The sequence below is a fragment of the Scyliorhinus canicula genome, chromosome 2, assembly GCF_902713615.1.
Source record: "Scyliorhinus canicula chromosome 2, sScyCan1.1, whole genome shotgun sequence".
In the NCBI taxonomy this organism is placed as follows: Eukaryota; Metazoa; Chordata; class Chondrichthyes; order Carcharhiniformes; family Scyliorhinidae; genus Scyliorhinus; species Scyliorhinus canicula.
The window spans coordinates 142,202,822-142,229,174 of record NC_052147.1 but is presented as its reverse complement, the minus strand read 5'-3'; the positions used below and the strand labels follow the sequence as shown (position 1 = coordinate 142,229,174).

Here is a 26,353-nt window from a genome sequence, read left to right as displayed (position 1 = left end):
CCCTGCCCCCCCCCCCCGGCCCTGCCCCCCCCGGCCCTGCCCCCCCCCCCGGCCCTGCCCCCCCCCCCCGGCCCTGCCCCCCCCCCCCGGCCCTGCCCCCCCCCCGGCCCTGCCCCCCCCCCCCCCCCGGCCCTGCCCCCCCCCCCCGGCCCTGCCCCCCCCCCCCCCCCGGCCCTGCCCCCCCCCCCCCCCCGGCCCTGCCCCCCCCCCCCGGCCCTGCCCCCCCCCCCCGGCCCTGCCCCCCCCCCCCCGGCCCTGCCCCCCCCCCCCGGCCCTGCCCCCCCCCCCCCGGCCCTGCCCCCCTGCCCCACCCCTGCCCCCCCGCCCCTGCCCCTCCCGCCCCTCCGCCCCTGCCCCTCCCGCCCCTGCCGCCCCTGCCCCTCCCGCCCCTCCGCCCCTGCCCCTCCCGCCCCTCCGCCCCTGCCCCTCCCGCCCCCGCCCCTCCCGCCCCGCCCCTCCCGCCCCTGCCCCCCGCCCGCCCCTGCCCCCCCCCGCCCCTGCCCCCCCCGCCCCCCCCGCCCCCCCACCCCCCCGCCCCCCCCACCCCCCCCCCCCCCGCACCCCCCCCCCCCCGCCCCCCCCCCCCCACCCCGCCCCTGCCCCCCCCGCCCCCCCCGCCCCCCCCACCCACCGCCCCCCCCCCGGGTCTATCACTCCATCTCATGCCTTGGCTACTTTCCCCTGATTCATGGCTATTCTGCTTGTTAGATGTCCACAAACAGGTCCAGGAACTGTTGGGTGAATGGCTCCTACATTCTGTGGAAGCATGTCATGCATTAATAACATGGACATGTAATAGAGAGTTTTTTATTAAGTGTTTAAGAAAACAGGTGTTTGCTATCAGATGCACAAATTGTCCACTAATGTTCTTTTTGTTAGAGATTGGAGTGAAATAGCTATTGATCAATAAATCAGAACAGCATTCTCATTTACCAAGTTAATTAAAATATTTGGCGGGCATAGGGCAGCACATTGGTGTAGTGGTTAGCATTGCTGCCTCACGGCGCCGAGGTCCCAGGTTCGATCCCACCTCTGGGTCACTATCCGTGTGGAGTTTGCACATTCTCCCTGTGTTTACATGGGTTTCACCCCCACAACCCAAAGATGTGCAGGATAGGTGGATTGGCCACACTAAATTGCCCCTTAATTGGAATAAACTAATTGGGTACTCTAAATTTCTTTTAAATAAATAAATATTTGGTGGGCATAATTGCTGGTAAACTTTATAACTTACCTACACTCAGCCTGCTGGCACTTCAGTCAAATCTGTTCCAGTGTCAAAGTCAACGGAAAATGGTGAACAGCGGGGTACTTATATTGTAGATCTTCATGCTTTCCCTTCCTTCTCCAACTGTGCTTCCCCCTCCTCATGTAGCAGCTGCACTCCTGTTCCCACATTGCAAAAATCCTGCCGCTGGTCGCCGCTCATTGGACTACTCCCTGTGAGTTATGGGGAGACGGCAGGAGAATGGGGTTGAGAAAAATATCAGCCATGATTGAATGGCGGAGCAGACTCAATGGGCCGAGTGGCCTAATTCTGCTCCAATGTCTTATGGTCTGTGGTCATTCATTGAAGGTCGCTCTAAAACAGTTGATCGGAGTTCCTTCCCTTCTGAAGGTCTCTGATTCCTGCTCCTCACAGAGTATTATCTGCCCTTATTGGATGTCCTGGAATGGATAAAACACAACGCGGGCTGGATGAGAAGCTCTGATGGATTGAAATATTTGCCCACCCCTGTATGGGACAGACTGGGTGGATCAAAGGGTCCTTTTGTGTCTGTCGTTATTTGTCATCTCCTTGTTGCTTGATATCCATTTGCTGCTCTCGCTCCCATTGTTGTCTTACTGGGAATTGCAAACAAGTTGTTTGAAATTTGATCTGTGGTTTGTAGAGTTAGCTTTTCTCATGGTTCAATTGAGGTGATACAGCAGGCTGGATTTCAGAATTCCCCAGCGTGTTTTAAGAATCAGTAAAACTCTGCGTGCGGCTTTCTCCCCCACATCCCCCACCACCACCGACCAATCACTCCACAACCTGTAATAAAATGTAAGGGGGTGGTGGAGGCCTCCTCTGGCCTATTGAGACCCTTTTAAGTGACAAATTAGTTTTAGCGTGGGCTGCTGTAGGGCAAAGTGGGGGTTACCTCCTCCCCCTTTACCATCCCCACCCATTGGCCTCTAAAACCTGCTCCCCCTGCCCCCCTCCCCCCAAACGCTATCACACTCGTTATCAGAGTCTGCCAGCCTGATTCCAGCAAAATGCCCTCAAATTACCTGTATCTGGCTCCAGCAGCCATCTCCATTGGGACCTATCTGCAGTTCCAACAGTAGCCACCTCTCCCACCTGGGGCTGCTGGGACTACAAAGCTGTTGGCCTAATGATTGGCTGGCAGTCATCTGGGGAACAACGTCCTCTTCCTGGGAGGTGGAAATCCCATTCCAGCCTATTAACGGCCAGTGACACTGCGACAGCTGTTCTTTCTGCGGGTGAGCTTTCCACTGACTTTTTATCTGGAGGGGAGCAAGGACCATGGCACCTCATAAAATCCAGCCCATTGTCGCTCAGCAAGGGAGAAGGTTCTCAGCTCTAGATCTCTGTTAAGGGGCATTTTCTGGAAAGTTTATGGATACCACCTGAGAACAGAATTGGTGCTCAGCTGTTATGCCCTTTGTGGATTAGCCTTGTTGCTTATTGTACCATTTCCCACTTCCTTTTCAGGGGGTTGCTGGTGGTTAAATGTTAGATGTATGGATTATTCGGACCAAGCAGTTCCTGATACAGGTGCTGCCTATGGTCCAGCAGTAAATCACTTCCTCTCAATCAAAGGGTTATGTGATTTCAAATCCTGGCTACTCAATGGACTTGAGCAAAGAATCTAGGACAATGAATTTCTGAGCAACTACTGCACTGTTGGCGGTGTGTCTTGTTTGCGATGTAAAATCGAGGTATGGCCTGCCGTGAGAAAATCCTGTGAACTATTTCAAAGGGCAGGAGAGTTCTCCCTGACATTCCAGACAATATTTACCCCTCATTCAACATCACTAAAGTAGATTATCTAGTCATTATCTCATTGCTGCTTTTGGGACCTTGCTGTCCACAAATTGGCTGCTGTGTCGTACATTAGGGCAGTAATAGTAACCAGTGATTAATTGATCATGAAGTGCTTTGGATCATCCTAAAGTCATGAAAGTCAGTTTCTGCTTTTCTCTTTCATACTTTCCTGAAGAAGCAAATTTCGAGCTTTGACTGAGCTAGTTGGCCGCTGGGCAAAGAAATAACAGTGGGGATGGAGAGAGGGTGCATTACCCTCAGATTGCCTTTAATTTGCTCTGAAGAAAGAGCCTTGATCTGAACTGTAAACTCGCAGATGCTGCCAGATCTGCTGAGTATTTCCAGCATCTTCTGTTTCTTATTTCAGATTTTTGATTTTTCTTTCAAGTTAATGCGCAGTGTTGGTTATCTCACTTCTTATTTCCACAATCACCGGCATTTGCCAATGCTGAACTCCTGACCTTAACCTACACCAAGCAGATAAATGCAAAGCAAAGTCTATGGTGTGCCCCATTTGCCAATTAATGGGGCCTGCTACCTGGGTGGTACCTCATGCCTCCTGGCACTGAGCCCAAAGGAGACTGATAGAAGCTTGAGGGCTTGACAATAGAAGCACAAGCCTGGACTGAATTGAAGAACCATAGGGATTACTTATACAGCTGGTCTTGTCACATCGTCTGTTGTCCCGTTTTCTACAGTCCATTTTTGCCATTCACACACTGGGTGTTCATTTTTTTATTTTCACACAAAAAGAATTTGAAACCTTCAATTCAAAATCTGTTGGAATTTTAGTGCGTGGCAAATCTTGAGACTGTGACATCTGGAACTTGCCGTGAAGTGCAAGAAAAGCATTTGACGAAAGAATAGAATCCGGGTCAAATTGGCAGCCTCGGTGCTCTTGTCGTCATATTACCAAAATTATATATCTCCCCCTGTCGCCCGAAGCTTGCTCAATGTGGTCAAGACTGTCATCACTGTGTCAGCGATGGAAGTAAAATGCTCCATATGTGACAGAGTTAAAGCTTCTGTCTACTTAGAAGGAGTGACCTACAATTTAATCATGGCCGAGACAGAGCTTGAGGCAAGGCCCCAGAGGGATATACATTGCTCAGGAAATGAAAGCTATCAGATTTTTTTTTCAGCACATCACTCTTGGATCAAAGTGTCCTCCTTGTAATTTAAAAAAAAGGATAAATGGACACAACGCTTGAAGTGCTTTCCAAGAGATCCCTTTTGGTGTAGTTACAGCGTGGCTTGGTTAGGAGTGAGGGATTTCTACGAAACGACGATTGGCATTTTTCAGAAATGCATTTTTGTGTTGTGGACACCGCTGACAAGGCTGGTATTTATTGCTCATTCCCAGTTGTCCTGAGAGGGTGGGTGCGTCTTCTCAAACAGTTGTAGTCCACCTGGTGTATCCCTATTCTTTCTCGTGGTTTGATACAACCTGCTTGGGTTTCCTCCGGGTGCTCTGGTTTTTTCCCACAAGTCCCGAAAGACTTGCAGTTAGGTAATTTGGACATTCTGAATTTTCACTCTGTGTAACCGAACAGGCGCTGGAATGTGGCGATGAGGGCTTTTCACAGTAACTTAATTGCAGTGTTAATATTAGCCTACATGTGACAATAAAGATTATTGTCATTACAAAAAGTGGCTTACAAAACCATGGCTAGAAGTCTCCTGCCGTTCGCTGGCGACGGGATTCTCTGGTCACCGTCGGCAGCACCCTAGCCTGTGGGTTTCCAGGCGGTGTGGGGTAGCTTCAGTGGTAATTCCGATTGACAAAGGTGGGAGCAGAGAATCCTGCCGCCAGCGAACGCCAGGGCCGCTCAGAAACCGATGGCCGGGAGGCCGGAGATTCCTGCTCCATATCAGTGAATCCTGATCACACCCACCTCAGAATGAATATCCAGGGCAATTTTTACGGAGTCTCCTGACTCCTAACTCGGGGGCAAAGATTCGGCATGTCTATCTGATCTGTCGATGCGGTTTAACTTGAAATAATGTTTAGGATTATTCTGTTCAGTTTTTCTGACCATATCTCATAACTGAATCTTCTATATGAAGATGCAGCCCATAAAGGAGGAAGATATTGTCTGGGATATACTATTAGGTTGGATGTCAGCATTTTCTATAGCTGATCAATAAGGGTGTGGGAGGTCAACTGTCAATTGAAGGCACACGTTTTGGGTGCTTGGCTTCTCAAAGAAGGAAATAAGAGGAAGAGGACGTCAGATCATTCATTCTCTGCTTGGTTAGAAAGTTACTCATGTAGTTTGCTAGTTTCATGTTTCAGTTTTTCCATGCACATGATGTCCCCATTCAACCACCATGAAATGTGGAATATTCATGAATCATTTTTCTGGGTAATGCATCATCATCAATGAATGTTGGAGAGTGGAGTTGCAGTTGAAGTTCAGTCATGATATCGTTGGGTTCAGGAGCAGGTTCAAGGAACTGTATGGCCTACTCCTACTCCTATTCACCTACTGCCAAGGGATGCGTCAATAAAATTGACCTCATACAGAAAACAAGCCTCATCTGAATTCTTCCAAGTCTGCTTTTCTGTCTAATCCTTTGAATGTTTAGTCATAGCCTGGTGATGCCACGAGAACTTCTGAGTCAGAAACTTGTGGAAACAAGTTCCATTCCAAAGCAGAAGTACAAAATCAAGGCTGACACTCTTAAATGCAGTACTGAAGGAGGACTGCACTGTTGAAGGTGCTGTCTTTTAGATTAGTAACAATAAGTAAAATAAAGTTGCGATAGTCCCAGATGACCATAGGCTGCTTTCTCCTTTGAGGGGGGGGGAGCACACTGGTGGTGATTTAACCTGAGGATGCCCACACCTTGCGAGGGGCAAGGTTGAGAAGGTGGAGCCTTCATGAATAACCTCAACTGGTACAGTGATTGAACTGCGCTATTGGCGTCGCTCTGCATTACAAGCCAGCTTTCCAGCCAACTGAGCTTACCCGGCCCCCAATTTTATTTTGGATTAGAAGCTAACCTAAAGCCTCTTAGCTCACTCATGTGAACATAAATAATCTTAAGGCACCACTCTAAAGAAGGGCAGGGATTTTATCCTAGTCATTATTTATTCCTCAAACAACACAAAAACAAATTATGTGGTCATTATCTTGTTGGTGTATGTGGGGCTTTGTTATGTGCAAATTGGCTTGCAAGATTTACTACCTCAACGGTGACTTCACCGCCAGGTACCATGTTGCTAAGAGATCATTGGCAACCATGGACTTCCATTGGATTGGTCCATAATGATATTCGGCAAAATACCACAGTGGTTTGCCATTGCTTTCTGTGCTATGGCTGACCAGGAAACTCTCCCACTCTTGCTGCCTGCCATCAGGCGTGTTGGAAAGATTTACAGGCTGAGAATCAACCTGTTTGGCCAAGTCATGCACGCACACCTTCGAAGCCATCAAGTCCCAGAATGGGGCTTGAACTTGGAGTTTCTGGCCCAGAGGTAGGGACTTTACAACTGTGCTTAAGACATCCACAACAGCTGCTAGACCTCAATAATGCTTTGTTGAGTGTAAAGCACTTTGAGATGTCCTGAAATCACTTGGAAGACACCATATAGATACAAGTCTTTCATTTATTTCTTTAACATTAAATTTTAAATGATTTTTTTTTCTGTCTCTGTTTCAAACATAATTAACTCAATTGCCATACAGGCCAAGTATCCTTTATCCAAAACCCTTGAGGGCAGTTACATTTTGGGATTTCAGATAATTTTGGTTTCCGAATACTCTATGTCGGCCTGCTTACATTACAATGGCCAAAGCTTATGCTTGCTATAGTCTAAAGTAAATAAAATGCCCAGTAAAAGTAAGATTACCACTGAATAATAAATTCAGGGTACCTGTATTAAGCTCCTACCTGTGGCGCCATCTGCGGTTTTGCTTGTAGGAGAGTGTTCGCAAGGTAAACAGTACAAACAACTGGGCTTCCTGGGCCAAAGGTTGGGTGCAGTGTGGCTCGTGTCGTGTCAGCTCGAAATAGAGACTTCCCGCGCTCAAGGGCGGGTGTGGTCAGCGAGGTTTGTGTCAGTTCAGATCACAGACTCCCTGCGCTAAAAGTCGATGAGTTTCAAAATAAGTGCGGTTTCTGACTGTTCTGTTTACTGATGAAGAATACTTGGCCTGAAGATGCTCTTCTTTTTCTTTGGGATGTTTGTTTTTCTTGTGCTTATCTCTACTTCGTTCCATTTGTAGGTGTTATGTTTTATTATTGATTGTTATTGTTCTGACAGGTGAATGGAATTGACATAATGGGGAAGGCTCAGGAGGAGCTGGTCGCTATGCTGCGCAGTACGAAACAAGGAGAAATTGTTGCTCTTGTGGTTGCTCGTCACGATGATGTCTTTGTGCCTCGGGAATTGGTAAAGTATATTTAGTTTTGGTTCAAATAGTAGGACATTTGCGTATATGACATAATTTATGCAAGACGTGTGGAGCGAATCTTCACAAAAGTTTGTGGAACTTTGGAACATTCTTATCCCAAAGAGCTATTGAGCCTAGGTATATTTAAAATTTTAAAAACTGAGATTAATAGATTTTTGTTAGGCAAGGGTATAAGGATTACGGGAACAAGGCGGGGTAGATGGAATTAAGGTACAGGTCATCTGAGATTTAATTGAATGGTGCAACAGGTTGGAGGAGCTGAATGGTCTATTCCTGTCCCCAGGACTAAACTGTAATAGCCCTATGTATGTACAGATGTGTGCTATAATGTTGCATGATATTGAGTGTTTCGCAGCTGGTTGCTGGAAAACTCTATCGCCGCCTAGAATCAGGGAGTACATGACATAATGAGTGCCCTATGCCCTCAGCTGCCATGTTCCTGTTATCTCTGTGAGTGTTTCGCTTCGACTTGATATTCCGCACTGTAGTCAGCCTGTCCATAATGGATAAAATGGCTATGTAATGTGAAAAATTCCGAATGTTTGATGGAGTTTCAAGAGGTAATTCAATCTCCGGGTTCTGCTGAAATTTTTAAATGACTTGAGCTTTGCTCTTGTGATTTATGACATCACCTGCACTGCTGATCAAATGACTGCCTTGCAACCTATTACCAGACATTCTATTACCCACTGCTTATTTCACAGTTTTATGTCTTGAATGCATTTTCTGATAAGTTCATTATTAGAAAAGATAGTGTGCTATTGAGAGTTGCCTTATTAATGGCATCTGGATAAAGAGCTAAAAATATAGTGTGCACATGAAAGCACCGTACCTTTTAGATGCATTATCTTTTTCCCTCTCTTCTCTCCCTTTATCTTTTCTTTTCATTTCCCATTCTCCTTTTTGTATGTTTCTCCCTCTTGCTCCTTTATCATCCTTATTGCCGTTGGATGCTGAAGAAGCCCATTAGGGTTCCTCCTGTTCTGTTTATTCAGTTAACTGTTTGCTGAATCTCTTGTCTTTATTTCTTGTGCAGTATCTATGTTCCTGCTGCTCTCTGCCTTTGGCTTCCCCTTATACAAGCTTCAGTTCTGTTTCCAGGTTTGTATGTGGGTGACCTTATGACGAAGGAAGGAAGGAAGCAAAGAATGGATTTCCTACGTTTGTTTGAATTTTTTAAAATTATCTGCTGCAGAGAGCATTTAACAAAAAGCCCCTCTGTCTCTCCCATTGCTCTTCATTGTCTGACTCCTTCCTTCAAATTTATTGCAGAGCAATCACTTTTCCTGGCCACATGTTTATTGGGTTCAAAAGCCACGGTATCCATTCTCTTATAAGCTTTTGTCTCAATATAATTTTTTTTTAAACGGAGAAAATTGTTGCAGGCAGATAATCGCGTTTGCTGCCGAACTATTCAAGATTTTTGTCTAAGGCAAGAAGGTGAGGTTTAGTGTGGTTATTTTCAATGATGCGAGGATAAAAGAGAGTGAAGCATGATGACATTTATTATTGGTGAGAGTGCTGTTTTTTCCAAACACAGCAAGCCATTTGAGCCCAGCTGTTTCTTGTGTCCCGACTTCCTACTTGGTCAAGAGCAGAGACTGAGACCTGACAAATGGTCTGCCAGCACTGTTCATGTTAATTCAGCATCCTTGTGTTTGTGAGCCCACCAGGTTATTGCCTCATTATGTACCTCCTTGCATCTCTGCAAAAGAGAAATTTAGCCCAGAAGTCTGCTTGTCCCACTCCCTTGGGTGAGGACAGAATATGAGTTGCAGAGAATAAGTTCTGAATAAATGGGCGGAGAGCAAGGGGCACAAGTTATGAAATTTGGAAAATTTGGAGTTCCGTAGGACTTAATCAAGAATAGTTTCTTGTGCCAATTCATTTAATACTGGTTTCAGGAAATATGTGAAAAGCACAGTGGCTTAGTCCTACATAATCCTCTCATTTTTGGATTTTTTAAAAATCAACTCCAGACTTATGGGGCCAGATATCTCTCTCCTACGTTTTAAATAGAATTGAAGTAAGATTAATGAGTCTACACTTGCCTTTGTTAATCTTATCTCTTGATTTGAATAATGAACCACATTGGCCTGTTTCCAATCTACTGATACCTCTCTACTGCCCATGATCCCTGCGTAATGATTGCCACTGCCTAAGATTGATGTCATGGGATCATGGAATGACTACAGCACATAAGGAGGCTATTCGGCCCATGTTGGGTCCCGGTAAGAGCAACTCTGCTTGCCCCACTTCCCATTTCCCCATTGCAAATTATTTCTCTTCAGCAGTGTATCTAATTCCCTTTTGAGAACCACGGTTGTATTTAATTCTACCACACCCTTGGGCAGTGCATTCCAGTTCCTAACAAATCTCTGCTTAAAAAAGGTTTATTTTTGCATTGCCATTGCTGTTTTCACCAGTCACCTTAAATGGTGGTTCCTGATTCTCGATTCTTCTGTCCATGGGTCCAATTTCTTCCTTTCTACTCTGTCCAGACAACTCTTGCGGGTAGCGTATCTGCCTCTGAGAAGATAGTTTGATTAAAGATAGTCAGCATGGCTTTGTGAGGGACAGGTCCTGCCTCACAAGCCTCATTGAATTCTTTGAGGATGTGACGAGACACATTGATGAAGGTCGGGCAGTGGATGTAGTGTATATGGATTTCAGGTAGGCATTTGATAAGGTTCCCCATGGTAGGCTCATTCAGAACGTTAGTGGGCATGGGATACAGGGAAATCTGGCTGTCTGGATACAGAATTGGCTGGCCGAAAGAAGACAGCGAGTGGGCGTGGATGGAAAGTATTCCGCCTGGAGGTCAGTGACCTGTGGTGTCCCGCAAGGATCTGTTCTGGGACCTCTGCTCTTTGTGGTTTTTATAAATGACTTGGATGAGGAAGTGGAAGGGTGGGTTAGTAAGTTTGCCGATGACGCAAAGATTGGGGGAGTTGTAGATAGCGTTGAGGGTTGTTGCAGGTTACAACAGAACATTGACAGGATGCAGAGCTAGGCTGAGAAGTGGCAGATGGAGTTCAACCTTGATAAATGTGAAGTGATTCATTTTGGAAGGTCGAATTTGAATACTGAATACAGGGTTAAAGACCGGATTCTTGGAAGTATGGAGCAATAGAGGGATCTTGGGGTCCACGTACATAGATCCCTCAAAGTTGCCACCCAGGTTGATAGGGTTGTTAAGAAGGCGTATGGTGTGTTGGCTTTCATTAACAGGGGGATTGAGTTTGAGAGCCGCGAGGTTTTGCTGCAGCTTTATAAAACTCTAGTTAGACCACACTTGGAATATTGTGTCCAGTTCTGGTCGCCTCATTATAGGAAGGATGTGGATGCTTTGGAGAGGGTACAGAGGAGGTTTACCAGGATGCTGCCTGGACTGGAGGGCATGTCTTATGAAGAAAGGTTGAGGAAGCTAGGGCTTTTCTCACTGGAGCGAAGAAGGCAGGAGGTGACTTGATAGAGGTGTACGAGGTGATGAGAGGCATGGATAGAGTGGATAGCCAAAGCATTTCCCCAGGGTAGAAATGGCTGTCATGAGGGGACATAATTTTAAGGTGATTGGAGAGGTTGGTTCTTTACACAAGAGTGGTGGGTGTGTGGAATGCACTGCCTGCAGAGGTGGTGGAGTCAGAGTCATTAGAGACATTTAAGCGACTCTTAGACAGGCACGTGGACAGCAGTAAATTGAAGGGCTGTAGGTCAGGTTGATCTTAGATTAGGATAAATGGTCGGCACAACATCGTGGGCTGAGGGCCTGTACCGTGCTGTACTGTTCTGTTCTATGTTCTATGACCTAGAAGCTCTTGGTTCATGTCCCACCCCAGGACATGAAGGCCAAGAAAGGTGTGGTCATAACATGGAAAATCCTTCGATAGGTTGAACATCAACCTGCAAAATCTTTCCTACACAGACCAAAGGCATGTGCTGAGAGCAGGGGAGACTCCTGGTCATCTATGCTTGATGTGGTGCGGCTATAAGCCTCTGATGACAGGCGACTGACACTTGCATGAAAATCCTCGCTGTGGGAACAGATGAAAGTCTGCCTTGAACACCTCTAGGTATGAGAGAGAAGTAATAACAACGGCTCTGTCCAGGCCCCTCATATTTTTTGAACATCTTTATCAAATCCCTTCTCAATCTTCTCTTTTCTTTGGAGAACAGCCCCAGCTTCTCCGATCTATCCTCTTAAGTAGAAAATAGGAGCGGGTGAGGCCGTTCGGCCCGGCTGATCAAAAGCTGAACATAGCTGAGGTCAAATTTAACTCGACATCCCTGGAATCACTCTTGTAAACATTCTTTGCACCTTCTCTACAACATTCACAGCCCGCCAAAACTGCAATCCAAAAATTTAACACAATGCTCCAGTTCAAGTCGAATCTATATATTATAAACACTTGTCATAACTTTCTTGCTTTTGTACTCATGGGCTGGATTTTATGGTCCACCATGGCTGGAAAGAAGGTAAGTGAACCTGTGAAACAGGGAGCTGTGCCATTGGCAGCATACGCACTGCTGGCCAACGCAGCCCTGGTGTAATTTTACCAGGTGCAAGGCACGCGTTGGGTGTGGCCTCTGCCCACATAAGGGCCTCATTACAGCCACCGCTCAAATTTAACAGGTAGCGGGAGTGGTCTGTGCCCAACTTGCATCACAGGCTTGTCCCTGCTGTCTGGTGGCCAGTGAAAGGAGATGGGGTGCATGGGTGCCTGTTTTCCAGGTCCTCGGTGCCTAGTAGAGGTCCCTTGCAATAGTGTACCCTCTCCAAATGCCTGGACCTGTCAGCCAGGCCCTGGCAAGATCCCAAACCCACCTAGTGGTCCAGTTCCTTGGCTGAATGGCTCCTCCTTGGCCTTGCTACAATATCGACAGTGGCGATTGCTCCTCTAATTGGCCGGCAGTTCTAAGAAATGGCACTTCCTCTGACGAAAGGAGGAAATCTCGCCTTGTAGAAATCAAAGACCCATCAACCCAAACATTAAGGCAGGGGGAGCTGGCTGCAAGCAGAGGCAGGCTCGCCCCCGACATTTACTCTGGGGTGAAGACAACTGTAAAATCTAGCTGTGTCTCTTTACAAAGTCCAGGTTTCTTTGTTCCTGCACCCCATTTAATTTATTTAATGTTGCCTCTCCTCGTTCTCTTGACTAAAATTTATCACTTCGCACTCCTCTGCATTAACTTCAATCTGTTACATAGAATCATAGAATTTGCTGTACAGAAGGTGGCCATTCGCCCATCGAGTCTGCACCGGCCCTTGGAAAGAGCAAAATTTAATTTCCACCGATTCCACTAGCCCATGTCCTCTTGCAGTCTGTCCATTGTTATCCCCCTCACAGTTCACAATACTGCCAAGATCTGTGCTGTTGGGAAATTTTGAAATTATGCCCTGCACACCCAAGTCTAGATCATTGATATATTGAAAAGTTTGTGGTAATGGTACCGCCTCCCGGGGAACCCTTCTAACTGCCTTACTGTGAAAAACAACTGTTCACCATTACTCTCTCTTTCCTGGCTCTCAAGATAACTCTGTATCCATACTGCTACTTTCCCTATTATTCCATGGGCTTCAAGCTTGTTGGCAATCCAAGGGTGGCATGTGGTGCAGTGGTTAGCACTGGGACTGCAGCGCTGAGGACCCGGGTTCGAATACCGGCCCTGGGTCACTGTCCGTATAGAGTTTGCACATTCTCCTCATGTCTGCATGGGTTTTGCCCCCACAACCCAAAGATGTGCAAGTTAGGTGGATTGGCCACACTAAATTGTCCCTTACTTGGGAAAAAAAAAGTTTGTTGGCAATCCTATTATGTTTTACAAGTTTGCGTACACCATCTATTACCGAATCAGAAAGCTCAGTCAAGTTCGTTGAATTCAATTTGCTTTTAATAGGCCGGTACTGACTTTTCTTGATTAATCTACGCTTTCCAAATGACTGCTAATTTTGTCGAGGGTTATAGTTGCGAAAATCTTTCCCACCATTGAGGTTAAACTGTAGTTGCTTGAATTGTCCTTCCTCATCTCCCTCGGCACACCAGATAAATACCATATACTCTTATCACTTTGTCTCGGGCTTCTGTATTTATATCATTCATAACTGTTACCCCTGGACCTTCATCGAGAACTGAGAAGGATTTAAGTGGCTCTGGAGGAAATAGTCTGGAGGGCTTGCATATGTGAGGAGGCTAGATTAACATAAACGTTATTAAAGGTTGACACAGTCACCGAAATACTCCATACAAATCACATCTCTTTTGTGATTTGACCTCATGAACACTGTCGGACTCCTCCATTTCCCTTTCGTGATCAGTGTTGGCTGTTAGTATGCATTCAACAGGATCTAACAAAACACCATTTATAACAATAGAGTCCTTTAAACTTGCATTAAACTTGGGTGACCTGAAAATCTGTCAGACCCTCGGTTTGGTACTTCCATTTCAATTTATTTGGTAGGATGAACTTTGAAATGCATCGTGGCAAGAGGGTCAGTAACCTGACAATACAGATTTACGGTTAACAGGTAAAGAGCCAGAGTGGAGATGAGAACATATCCTGCAAGTTATGATGATCTGGAATTCATGGCATAAAAAGGTGGTGAAAGCAAATTCATTGATAAGTTTCAAATGATAACTGAATAAATATAGAAAATGGGGGGAATGATGGACAAAGCCACGTCCTATGTAAAGCGGGCGAGGCTGAGGCCCTCCTTAACCCTCGGGCTTGCTGGACCCTTGTTGCTGCCGCCTTCCTCTATCCACCGGCTGGTCCTGCGGGCCCGCCCCAGGCTCATCCTCCAGGACGAGGGTCTCCTGATGCAGTATGTAGATAAGCCAACAAGAGGCGAGGCCATATTGGATTTGGTACTGGGTAATGAACCAGGACAGGTGTTAGATTTGGAGGTAGGTGAGCATTTTGGTGATGGTGACCACAATTCGATTACGTTTACTTTAGCGATGGAAAGGGATAGGTATAAACCGCAGGGCAAGAGTTATTGCTGGGGGAAAGGCAATTATGATGCGATGAGGCAAGACTTAGGATGCATCGCCTGGAGAGGAAAACTGCAGGGGATGGACACAATGGAAATGTGGAGCATGTTCAAGGAACAGCTACTGCGTGTCCTTGATAAGTATGTACCTGTTAGGCAGGGAGGAAGTTGTCGAGTGAGGGAACCATGGGTTACTAAAGCAGTTGAATCACTTGTCAAGAGGAAGAAGGAGGCTTTTGTGAAGATGAGATGTGATGGTTCAGTTGGGTCGCTTGAGAGTTACAAGTTAGCTAGGAAGGCTCTAAAGAGAGAGCTAAGAAGAGCCAAGCGAGGACATGAGAAGTCTTTGGCAGGTAGGATCAAGGATAACCCTAAAGCTTTCTATAGGTATGTCAGGAATAAAAGAATGACTAAGGTAAGAGTAGGGCCAGTCAAGGACAGTAGTGGGAAGTTGTGCGTAGAGTCCAAGGAGATAGGAGAGGTGCTAAATGAGTATTTTTCGTCACTATTCACACAGGAAAAAGACAAAGTTGTCGAGGAGAATACTGAGATACAGGCTACTAGACTAGAAGGGCTTGAGGTTCATAAGGAGGAGGTGTTAGCGATTCTGGAAAGTGTGAAAATAGATAAGTCCCCTGGGCTGGATGGGATTTATCCTAGGATTCTCTGGGAAGCTAGGGAAGAGATTGCTGAGCCTTTGGCTTTGATCTTTAAGTCATCTTTGTCTACAGGAATAGTGCCAGAGGACTGGAGGATAGCAAACATTGTCCCTTTGTACAAAAAGGGGAGTAGAGATAACCCCAGTAACTATAGACCAGTGAGCCTTACTTCTGTTGTGGGAAAAGTCTTGGAAAGGTTTATAAGAGATGTATAATCATCTGGAAAGGAATAATTTGATTAGAGATAGTCAACATGGTTTTGTGAAGGGTAGGTCGTGCCTCACAAACCTCATTGAGTTCTTCGAGAAGGTGACCAAACAGGTTGATGAGGGTAAAGCAGTTGATGTGGTGTATATGGATTTCAGTAAAGCGTTTGATAAGGTTCCCCACGGTAGGCTATTGCAGAAAATACAGAGGCATGGGATTCAGGGTGATTTAGCAGTTTGGATCAGAAATTGGCTAGCTGATAGAAGACAAAGAGTGTTGGTTGATGGAAAATGCTCTGACTGGTGTCCAGTTACTAGTGGTGTGCCACAAGGATCTGTTTTGGGGACGTTGCTGTTTGTCATTTTTATAAATGACCTGAAGGAGGGCGTAGAAGGATGGGTGAGTAAATTTGCAGATGATACTAAAGTCGGTGGAGTTGTGGATCGTGCTGAAGGATGTTACAAGTTATAGAGGGACATAGATAAGCTGCAGAGCTGGGCTGACAGGTGGCAAATGGAGTTTAATGCAGAAAAGTGTGAGGTGATTCATTTTGGAAGGAATAACAGAAAGGCAGAGTGCTGGGCTAATGGTAAGATTCTTGGTAGTGTGGACGAGCAGAGAGATCTCGGTGTTCATGTCCATAGATCCCTGAAAGTTGCCACCCAGGTTGAGAGGGTTGTTAAGAAGGCGTACGGTGTGTTAGCTTTTATTGGTAGAGGAATTGAGTTTCGGAGCCATGAGGTCATGCTGCAGTTGTACAAAACTCTGGTGCGGCCGCATTTGGAGTATTGTGTGCAGTTCTGGTCGCCACATTATAGGAAGGATGTGGAAGCATTGGAAAGGGTACAGAGGAGATTTACAAGAATGTTGCCTGGTATGGAGGGAAGATCATATGAGGAAAGACTGAAGGACTTGAGGCTGTTTTCGTTAGAGAGAAGAAGGTTAAGAGGTGACTTAATTGAGGCATACAAGATGATCAGAGGATTAGATAGGGTGGACAGTGAGAGCCTTTTTCCTCGGATGGTGATGTCCAGCACGAGGGGACTTAGCTTTAAATTGAGGGGAGATATAGGACAGATGTCAGAGGTAGGTTCTTTACTCAGAGAGTAGTAAGGGCGTGGAATGCCCTGCCTGCAACAGTAGTGGACTCGCCAACACTAAACGCATTCAAATGGTCATTGGATAGGCATATGGACGATGTGGGCCGAAGGGCCTGTACTGCGCTGTTATGTTCTATGTTCCAGCCCCTCCTGGCTTGGCGCCTCCTCGTCCTCATCTTTGTCGGTGGCAGCATGTTCGTCCTCCTCCCCCTCCAACACGTCGTCCTGCTGCTGTACCAGGTTGTGTAGGACACAGCAATCCACCGCAAGCAGGCAACCCTCTGGAGGGTGTACTACAGTGCACCACCAGAGCAGTCGAGGCATCGGAAACGCATCTTGAGGAATCCGATGCACCGCTGAATGACAGCCCGGGTGGCCGCATGGGACACTTTGTATTGGGTCTCTGCATCGGTCACCAATCTCTGTCTGGCATCATTAGCCAGGTCCTCAATGGGTGCCCCTAATCCCCCAAGAGCCAGTTGGCCATCCTGGGTTGTCCTCGAAGAGACCAAGGATGTCTGACTGCCCTAGGATGTAGCTGACATGCCCACTCCTGGGAAATTGCACATATGCGCATAGTCGTCACGTGGTGGTCGCACGTGAGCTGGGCATTCAGGGAGAGGAACATCTTACTGTTGATGTAGGGCATCAATGGCAGTGAATCCTGCTGCCTGGGCATCTTGTTGGGCCTGGTCCATTTCAAAGTTTATAGAGTTTGCTGTCCGAGCAAACAGAGCATCCATGACTTCATGGTGGCACTTGTGGGATGTAGCTTGTGAGATGTCAGACGAGTCCTGGAATGATCCTGAGGCTTGGAGGTTCAGGGCTACTATGACCTTGACGGCCACCGGGAGTGGGTATTCTCCCCTTCCAATTGGTGCCATGTCCGCAAGGATATGGCACAGGGTGCCGCATTGTACCCTTGTTGACACGGAGCCTCCTGCGGCACATGTTGTCCATCACCTTTTCGAAAGACCAGTGACACCTGTACACGTTGGACTGTTTCCTGCATCCCCCTCTGGGTCCCTCTCTGGCCTAATGGGCGGCCGGATCCTCAGAGTGTGGGGTGAGGCCCTTCACATGGGGTGATGTCTTGAGTCTCTGTTGACGCTGCTGCTGCTGCCTTCTCCGGCATCTAGCCACCTAGCCTGCCAGCAGCACCACGAGGGCAGCTTCCGCAGGGTCCAAAATATTGTCTATTGCGTGTAATATCTGTAAGGAATTGGGAGAGGGTATGAGACTAACAACCAGTGGTCTCTTCCACCCCAGGACCCTCCATTCCCACATTTCTCACCTTCCCTAAACCCCCAAATCTTGTGCCATACGATACCATCTGCCCACGCACCCCTGCCACATCGGGGCCCCCTGCTCACTGGACCCCACACCCTGTACACCAGGCACCTGCACGTGACGTTACCTGGACCTGTCACTGGTCCCCTGACCGATGCACACGACCACCCTCTGGTCACCAAAATGTCCCCGGCGCTGGGGCCCAGCCCCTGGGTGTTCAGATGTTGGCCACTGTGCGCATGGTGTTGTCTCCCTCAGTGTTCAGGCAGTGTCCAGGCATCACGGTCTGATTGGGATGCTCAGCAATAACTCTCACATTCTACCCACGGGGATCCACTTGGGAGCTGTGAAGTGCTCACATCACTATGATTGCCAATTCTCAGTTAGCAATAGCCTTTAGCTGCGCAGCCAGAGGCCTCTATGGTCAGTAGGATTTATGGGTGGTTGGTGGGGCAGGTGGGTTGGGCTGCCTCCGGAGCATGAACACACAGTCCAGGATTGGCATGGTGGACCCGCGGGAGCTGAGACACCCATCTCCCTCCTCCCTTCCAGCCAAGGCCATGGTCGGCCATCCTCTCTGCTCTGCAACTGACGTTTTTATAAAGGAATACTTACAGCTTCTGCGTGTTCACTTGCTGGGGACATTGTTGGATAGAGGGTCGCTTCCGGTAATTGTATAGAGATTGGACTTGAGTGGTGTTTATTGGTTTCTTGCCACGCTACGGTAGGATCCTGATTTCACCAATGGAGGCAGGCTGGTTAATCACCAACAGATTGGCGCCTGGCACGGTTCTTGATTTTGGCCTCTTGCAATTTAACCACCTCGTAGCAACACAACATAGCCATTAAATCTCATTCATTGTCTCATAGATACCATAAAATTTACAGTGCAGAAGGAGGCCATTCAGCCCATTGAGTCTGCACCGGCTCTTGGAAAGAGCGCCCTGCCCAAGCCCACACCTCCACCCTATCCCTGTAACCCAGTAACCCCAGCTAACCTTTTTTGGACACGAAGAGCTGTTTAGCATGGCCTCAGATGGCCTCCCCTAACCTGCACATCTTTGGGCTGTGGGAGGAAACCGGAGCACCGGAGGAAACCCACTCAGACACGGGGAGAACGTGCAGACTCTGCACAGACAGTGAAGCAAGCCGGGAATCGATCCTGGGACCCTGGAGCTGTGAAGCAACTGTGCTAACTACTGTGCTGCCCTCAGACGGGAAAAGTGGAGGGCAGCCTGCCTGCTACCTTGTTGGGTTTTCCTGCCGTATTTTCAAACACTTTGGGGCGGAAAAAAACTTTTAAGGGGTGGGGCCAATGATATCACGCTGGCAAGGTGACTCTGATTGAGCCCACCCTGCCAGTAACCTTGGATGTTAGGGTAGGAACCTCAGACCATAGGTGGTCCATTCAGCTCCTTGAACCTGCTCCACCATTTAACCAGACCACGGCTGATGATCTGCCTCAATGCCATCATCCCGCACTATTGCGCTGTCCCCATATCCCACGATATAATTGGTATCTAGCAACCTCTGCTTTGGACATGCTCGATGACTGAGCCTCCACTGCACTCTGGGGTAGAGAATTTAAGGTAATCGCAGGATAGAATAAGAAAGTGAAGTGAGCTTATGGAACGGCACAGCAGGCTCAAAGGAGTGACTGGCCGACTCCTGTTCCTAGCTTATATTATTGTAAACAAAATGTTGAGGAGTAAATGAAACTGACAGTTCAGCTTCATCACACTTACACAGGCGGATTAATAACTCATGGCACCTTTTGCACTTGTGCCATTTCAAACCTGTGTTCATTCAGTTTCCTCACAATGCCGTTCAGTATCCTCACAATCCATCCAGTTCTTCCCCTTATTCCAATTGCTCATCTTGAAGGCTGCTATTTAAATAGTGAGATGAGCCAAAAGAAAATTAAATCTATAGAAAAAGATCAAAACAAAGACAAGGATATTAAGTTAATCCCAATTCTTTATAACTTGTGTTGAAGGGATTCCGAGGACACACAAGGGCCTTTTAATGCTTTGTTTTCTCAAACACATTGTGTGGGGTGGGCCATTAAAGAATAATTAATTGCCACCTTCCTGAGCTGTAGAATTATATTGACAGCCGTGAAACAAAAGCCTTTCATTGAATCATTCTCTTGTCAGCCAAGGGAAGGAAACAGTGCTGCATTAATAAGAGGGAAGGCAGCAGAGACTGCCACCCAAACCCCTCCCGGGTTGTTTAACTGACTGATGCCTGCACGCGTTGATCACTGTATTGTTTTCTTGCAGGAAGTTTTCATGTGTTTTGATTCTCTACACCGAAGCTGCATCATTCTGCAGCTGTGTGTGTGAGCACTTGCTTCCCATAACAGAATGATCAACTTTACATTTGTATTGCACCTTCAGAATAGTAAAAGTCCCAAGGAACCTACTTCACAGAGAGTCATGGCGATGTAGGCTGTGGGCATTAATGGGAGTGTTATCAAATGATATATGAAGCTGATCACAAAAGGAAATCTTAGAATAGGTGACCAAAAGCTTGGTCAAAGAGGTTACGTTTTAGGAGCATTCTTAAAGAATGAGAAAGAGGCCAAACGTTGGAAATGTTTATGGAGGGAATTCCATAGCTTAGGACCCAGGTGGTTGAAGACAGGTCCCGCAGTGGTGGGACCACAGAAATCCAGAATGCACCAATGGCCAGAATTGGACGAACGCAGAGATCTCGGAGCGTGTAGCTGAGATGATAGATAAAGTGGGGTGTAGCTATGGAGGGACTTGAAAACAATGACAGTATGTTTTAAATCGAGGTGTTCCAGGCCAGGAACCAATGGAGGCCATGAACAGAAGGGACTTGGTGTGAGGATCAAAGCACAGACCTTCAGACAAACAAGTTTACAGCGGAGGCTGGGCAAGAGGGCATTTACTCTCAAACTCAGTCTCCTGAGTTCTTGTCTGTCCTACAGAATCACTCCGCCCCGTCAGCAAGCTTGATTAATCCCCATGCTCTGGTGATTTTAAGATCTCATCTCTTTCGCATTGTTTCATGATTTTTTGCCAATTCAGTAAAGACCTTCTGTTCTGGCTTGCTCCTTACTCCCTACCCCATGTATTCTTACAGCTTGTGCCGTGTGCAATTCTTTTCAAAAGTCGTTTATTTTACCTGCACTTCCTTCCTTAAAAACTCTTTGATTACCAACAAACACTGAATCCTCGTTGGGCTCCTCCTGTTGCTTTTGTAAAGTGCACTGAGTTTCTGTCACACAAGGACCACTCCATATAAATGCAAATTTTGGTTTGTTTTCCCCTTGGCTGACAATGTTGAGCCACAGATTAATGAAAGTAAGGGGCAGTGATGAATATTGATGTTGGGTTTATATTCCTGTAAAACATAGCATTGTTTCCACATCCTAAGTGGGAGTATTTAGTCATTCAGTGAAATTGTAGATAGACTTTCAGATAAAGCAGTTGGTACTGTGTGGTAATTAATGCTCTCTTTTTTTAAGAAAATACAGACAAATTGGTCCGGGGCATGATTGAGGGTTATAAAGGGCATTACAGACAGAGATAATTGAATGCTATGTGAAACATGATAGTTCGTAAATCGCTGGAAGTACTAAAATGTGATATCAGGGAACACAATTCATTAAGGACAGATAATATAAGGTTGGACTGACGCCTGGAATTTTGTTCGGTGAATACTTTGGAAGGTAGGGAGAGACGTTGAGGAACTATCCCTCAGGAGATTAAACAAGTTTGTTGGAACCCATGATAAAAAGACATTTATTTGTATGACGCCCCTCAGACGTTGGAAATGTTTATGGAGGGAATTCCATAGCTTAGGACCCAGGTGGCTGAAGACAGGACCCGCAGTGGTGGGACAACAGAAATCCAGAATGCACCAATGGCCAGAATTGGACGAACGCAAAGATCTCGGAGCGTGTAGCTGAGATGATAGATAAAGTGGCCTGGAACACCTCGATTTAAAACATACTGTCATTGTTTTCAAGTCCCTCCATTGGCACAACCTCAGGATATCTCGAAGCATTTCACAGTCACCAAAGTGCATTTTGAAAGCCAGAGGAACACAGAATGATCCAAGGAGAATTCTACCCCATTTGGCAAACATGTCCAGTTTGTTCACTGCCTGAGTCTTTTCCTACATCTTTTCTTTTTTCTTTTTGGACATTCACCCAGCTTGCTTTTTTGAAGTTGCTATTGAATAGGTTTCCTTCATGCGTTTAGAGAGTGCATTCCAGGTCAGATCAACTTGCTGTGTTTAAAAAAAAGTTTTCCTTCTCTCACTTTTGGTTCTTTTGCCAACCACCTTAAATCTGTGTCCTCACCTCACTCACTCTTCTGGCACTGTATACAATTCTGCCTCACTTACACCACCAAAGCTATTCATGATTTTTGAAGATCTCAAAAGGTTGTGAATTCAGGCCAGCAGTCCAAGGACCTTATCAAAAAAAATCTCGGCTGATTTTCCAGTGCAGTATACTAAGTCGTCATGTTGGATTTCCTCCTCTTGAGTAAAATGGTGAACCGGTGGACACAAAAGATCCCAAGGTGGAAGAAGGGCAGAGAAGATCTCCAATATAAACATCCATCGATTAACACCTTTTGGGGAAAAAAGAAGCCAGATAATCTAACCGACTGTTTTTTTGGGCTCTTGCTGTGTGCCATTGGCTGCCTGGGTTTCCTACATTGCAACAATGACTAGAATTCAAAAATGCTTAATTGTCTGTGAAGCACTCTGGGACATTGTAAAGCTACGAAGGGCGTGCAAATCATTTAAAAATATTTTGAAATGTAAATAATAATCATTTTTCAGTTTGGATACAAGTCTCCTGTGTTTTATGCAATGCTTTCTTCCACTGGATGTTTATGTAATGCCCTGCTCATGCAGCATACTCAAAGTGACCTCTGACTTGATCAAACTGTCTTGTTTATACAAGAGCCAACAGGTCCATGAAGGAAAAATAGTGGTAGTAGAAACAATCCTTCCTGTTTCCTGTCTGACTACCCTTCGTGTATACTCAACAAGGCCTGGATGTTTCAGATAGTGAGCTGAAAAAAAAGCTGGAGGGAATTCTCTGCATGTGCTGACACATGAATGGATGTTTTCCAAAGGTTTCTTTGAACTGCACCTGTAGGAACTGAACCCCAGGCTCCTAAAATCCTATTGAAGTTGCTGGAGCCATGGCCTATTGAGATGCAGCTTGTCTCGTACTCCGCAATTGGTGTATCCAATCAGGATGTGCCGGTATTAGGACTCCTGACCATACAGCATTCTGATCAAACAAAGCCATTAAATGTTTGCTATTCACAATGCACACTCCTCTACATTGTGGATATAGTTTACATTTCCGCCATTCTGTCTGTATGCCTGAGCTATCCCTATTTCCAGCTCAATAACAGTGTCCAACTTTGCCTGAGATCATCCGCTGCTCAGTTTGAATATTCCAAAGAAGTCCTGGCTGGACTCTCACATTCTACCCTCCGTAAACTTGAGGTCATCCAAAACTATGCTCCCCATGCACCAAGACCCAGTCCCCTATCACCATTATGATCACTGAACTACACTGATTCCCAGTCCAAGCAATGTCTTCATTTTAAAAATTTCAAAATCCAAATTGTGTTTGTTTCTTTAATGCCCTACTGCTTCTATCTCTAGGTATCTATGTAATCCTCTCTCCGACTATCCATTACTTTCCAGTTCACAAAGAAGAGTTTTCAGCTGAAATCCCTTTTCCCAGACTGAACTCCTGTGTGTTTCCATCAACTTCTGTATCAGTTTCATATTTCCAGCATCTAAAATATTTTGCTAAAAGGGGACATTCTTGTACGTTCAATAACAAACAGGAGAATGTCAACCCCATTAGTATTTTGTTGTTTTGGCTCCTGGTTGCCACATTGGGCTAAATAATGAAATCATTTTCCAGGGTCAGATTTAGCTGATTTCATTCAATATTTGTTTGCATAACTGGAAATGTATAGACAAAATGGATGGCTAATTTATCCCAAAGGAACCAGCCAGACAATCGGGTGTGATGTTAAGGATAGATAAGCAAACTCTGTCTTCAGCGTACTGGATGCAAATGCACAAAAATTGTATTAACAGAGGTCTTTGGCAGATGTGGCCTTCTCACTTTTCATTCGTATTCCCATGCTTTGAATCTAGATTTGAAAGGGATTTAATTTTCACGACAAGCTAATAGATAGGCTCCCGCTCAAAGCAGTTAGTGCTGGGCAGGTAACACGCATTTAAAAACAAAGAGCTAGATGAGCACATGGTTGTAAAGAGGAATTGAAGATTGTAAATACGTTGATTGAAGTCGGTGTGGAATAAGGTGGGAAGAAAGAGTTGCATTTGTACAGAATGTTGGGTTTTTAAATTAGTTGGATCCCAATCAGAGGCAGGCAGATTCCGCCATTATAAATGACAGTTGTTCACAGTGGGGTCACCTGCCACTCCTTCTGGCAGGCAGCTAACTGAGGGCAATTATTTTTTATTTGTGGGCCTATTAAAGCCCCATTGCCGTACTGGTTGAGACGTTTGGTCAGCAATGCAAGTGGCCTACATTTGGCATGGGTGACGGGTTGAGGGTGGCAGGTGAGGGCGTTTTGGTTGGTGCTGTGTGTGATGGCCACACCAGCCCCCCCCCCCAACCACCACCACAACCTCCCTCTGGCCTCCATGCCCCCACTATCCATAATGGTTGTTGGGGCTGCTGGTTGTCGGAGGGCATCATCATCCAGGATCATGGCCAAGCAGCTGCATCTTTCTTACACTAGGAAAATAACTTATCTACCCCCTTGTCTCTCCGTTTGCCGATCACCAGCTCCTAACCCAACAGTGTAGTTGCTGATTACAGTGCTGGAAGACCTCCCGGTGGCATCGTGAGCCTGCCTGCCATCCCTGATTGGACAACAAACTTGCTTCCTGGCCTTTAATTGGCTGCAGCTTAGAAAATCCCTGTGGGTATGCCTAAAGCACATTGTAGGTGGGGTTGGGACCTGGAATTAACCCACGTTAGAATCTTACAGTGCAGAAGGAAGCCAAATAAGCCCATTGAATATGCGCCAACCCTCCGAATGAGCACTCCACCCAGGTCCACTCCTCCACCCATCCCGACCTATCCTTCTAACCCCGTAACAACCTGCAGATCCCTGGACCCTAATGGGCAATTTAAAAAAAATATTGTTTTAAGGTATATATAATTTATAACAACAATTTTTAAGAGGAAAGAAACAACAACAGATAATGCCCACCCAACCAACAACCACACCCAGCCAATGTGGCTTACATACACAGTTCCCCCATTCCCCCTTTCCTACTAAATTTTTCCCACCTCAACCTGCCTCCCTGTTTCGCTTAACCTGCCCCCCCTCCCCTTATATCTGCTGACAGCTTAATTTTCCCCAAATAAGTCAATCAACGGCTGCCACCTCCGGGCAAACCCTAGCATCAATCCTCTCAGGATGAACTTGATTTTCTCAAGCCTGAGAAATCCGACCACATCGCTAACTCATACCCCCGATTTTGGGGGTTCAGAGTCCATCCATGCCAATAAGATCCGCCCCCATCCCTGTGCCGATCAACCATAAACCTTCCTGGGCCAGCCTCCAGTCCATGTCCCGCTCTCGCTCAGGCCCGCCCTCAGGTGCCCACCGCCATCAACCCCTCACCATGTCCCCCTTCAACAGTCCCTCCCGTCTCAGCTGACTTCTACCCCCCTCACATTCCCCCCCACCCCATAACAAAATAACAATCCCAACCCTCATCCATACACTTACTACCAGTTCACTCCCCACTGCGCTTCCATGAGCTAGCCCGCCCAGCTAGTCTGGTAGCCCCCATCCATGGCGTCTAGCATCATATTCCCCATTGATTCCCCTCCCCCCTCCCCTGCTCAACCAACCTCCCAGTCCAAACTTAACAATCCCCACCCTACATAGAAATGAGCAACCCACCAGCCCCCATCAAAATCAAACAAACCCAAAACAGAGTAATGGCCCCAAATACAGTGCAAAAGTGGTTCATACAAACTTGAGTGAGATAGGAACATCCCCTCCAAAGTTCAATGTCCTCATTCTCCTGCCAGTCCATTGTCTCTAATCAATTCCATCGCCTCCTCTGGCGACCCAAAGTAGAATTCCCGGCCTTTGTACGTTACCCACAGACGCTCTGGGTATAATATACCAAACTTCACCCTGCCGTCTTCATCTTATTGAAGCTCGCCCTCCTTTTGGCCAGCTCTGCACCCAGGTCCTGATAGACATGCAGCTCACTGCCTTCCCAAGTGCAGCGCCTCGTCTGCCTGGCCCACGTCAAAATCCGTTCCTTATCCAGGAACCGGTGCAGTTGCATCACCATTGCCTTCGGCGACTCATTTCCTTGCTGCTTCCACATAAGCGCCCTGTGTGCCCGGTCCACCTCCAAGGGCCGAGTAAACGCGCTTTCACCCAGCAGCTTATCGAACATCCATGCCACATATGCACCAGCGTCTGCTCCCTCGTTGCCCTCTGGCAGACCCACGATCCTCAAGTTCTGCCTGTGCGATCTATTCTCCAAGTCCTCCACCTGGTCCTGCAGCCTCTTCTGTTGATCTCTTTTAGGGGCTGTTTAGCACAGGGCTA

General features: G+C 46.7%; 1 protein-coding gene across 1 annotated transcript in view; it reads left to right on the top strand.

Moving 5' to 3' along the window:
• LOC119958709 (partitioning defective 3 homolog B-like) overlaps positions 1-26,353 on the top strand; it is a 1,329,970-nt gene that overhangs the window by 690,856 nt on the left and 612,761 nt on the right. Inside the window, exon 10 of the mRNA XM_038787288.1 lies at positions 7,323-7,451. Within this exon, the coding sequence (XP_038643216.1) occupies positions 7,323-7,451 (129 nt within the window). The remainder of the gene's footprint in view (positions 1-7,322; positions 7,452-26,353) is intronic.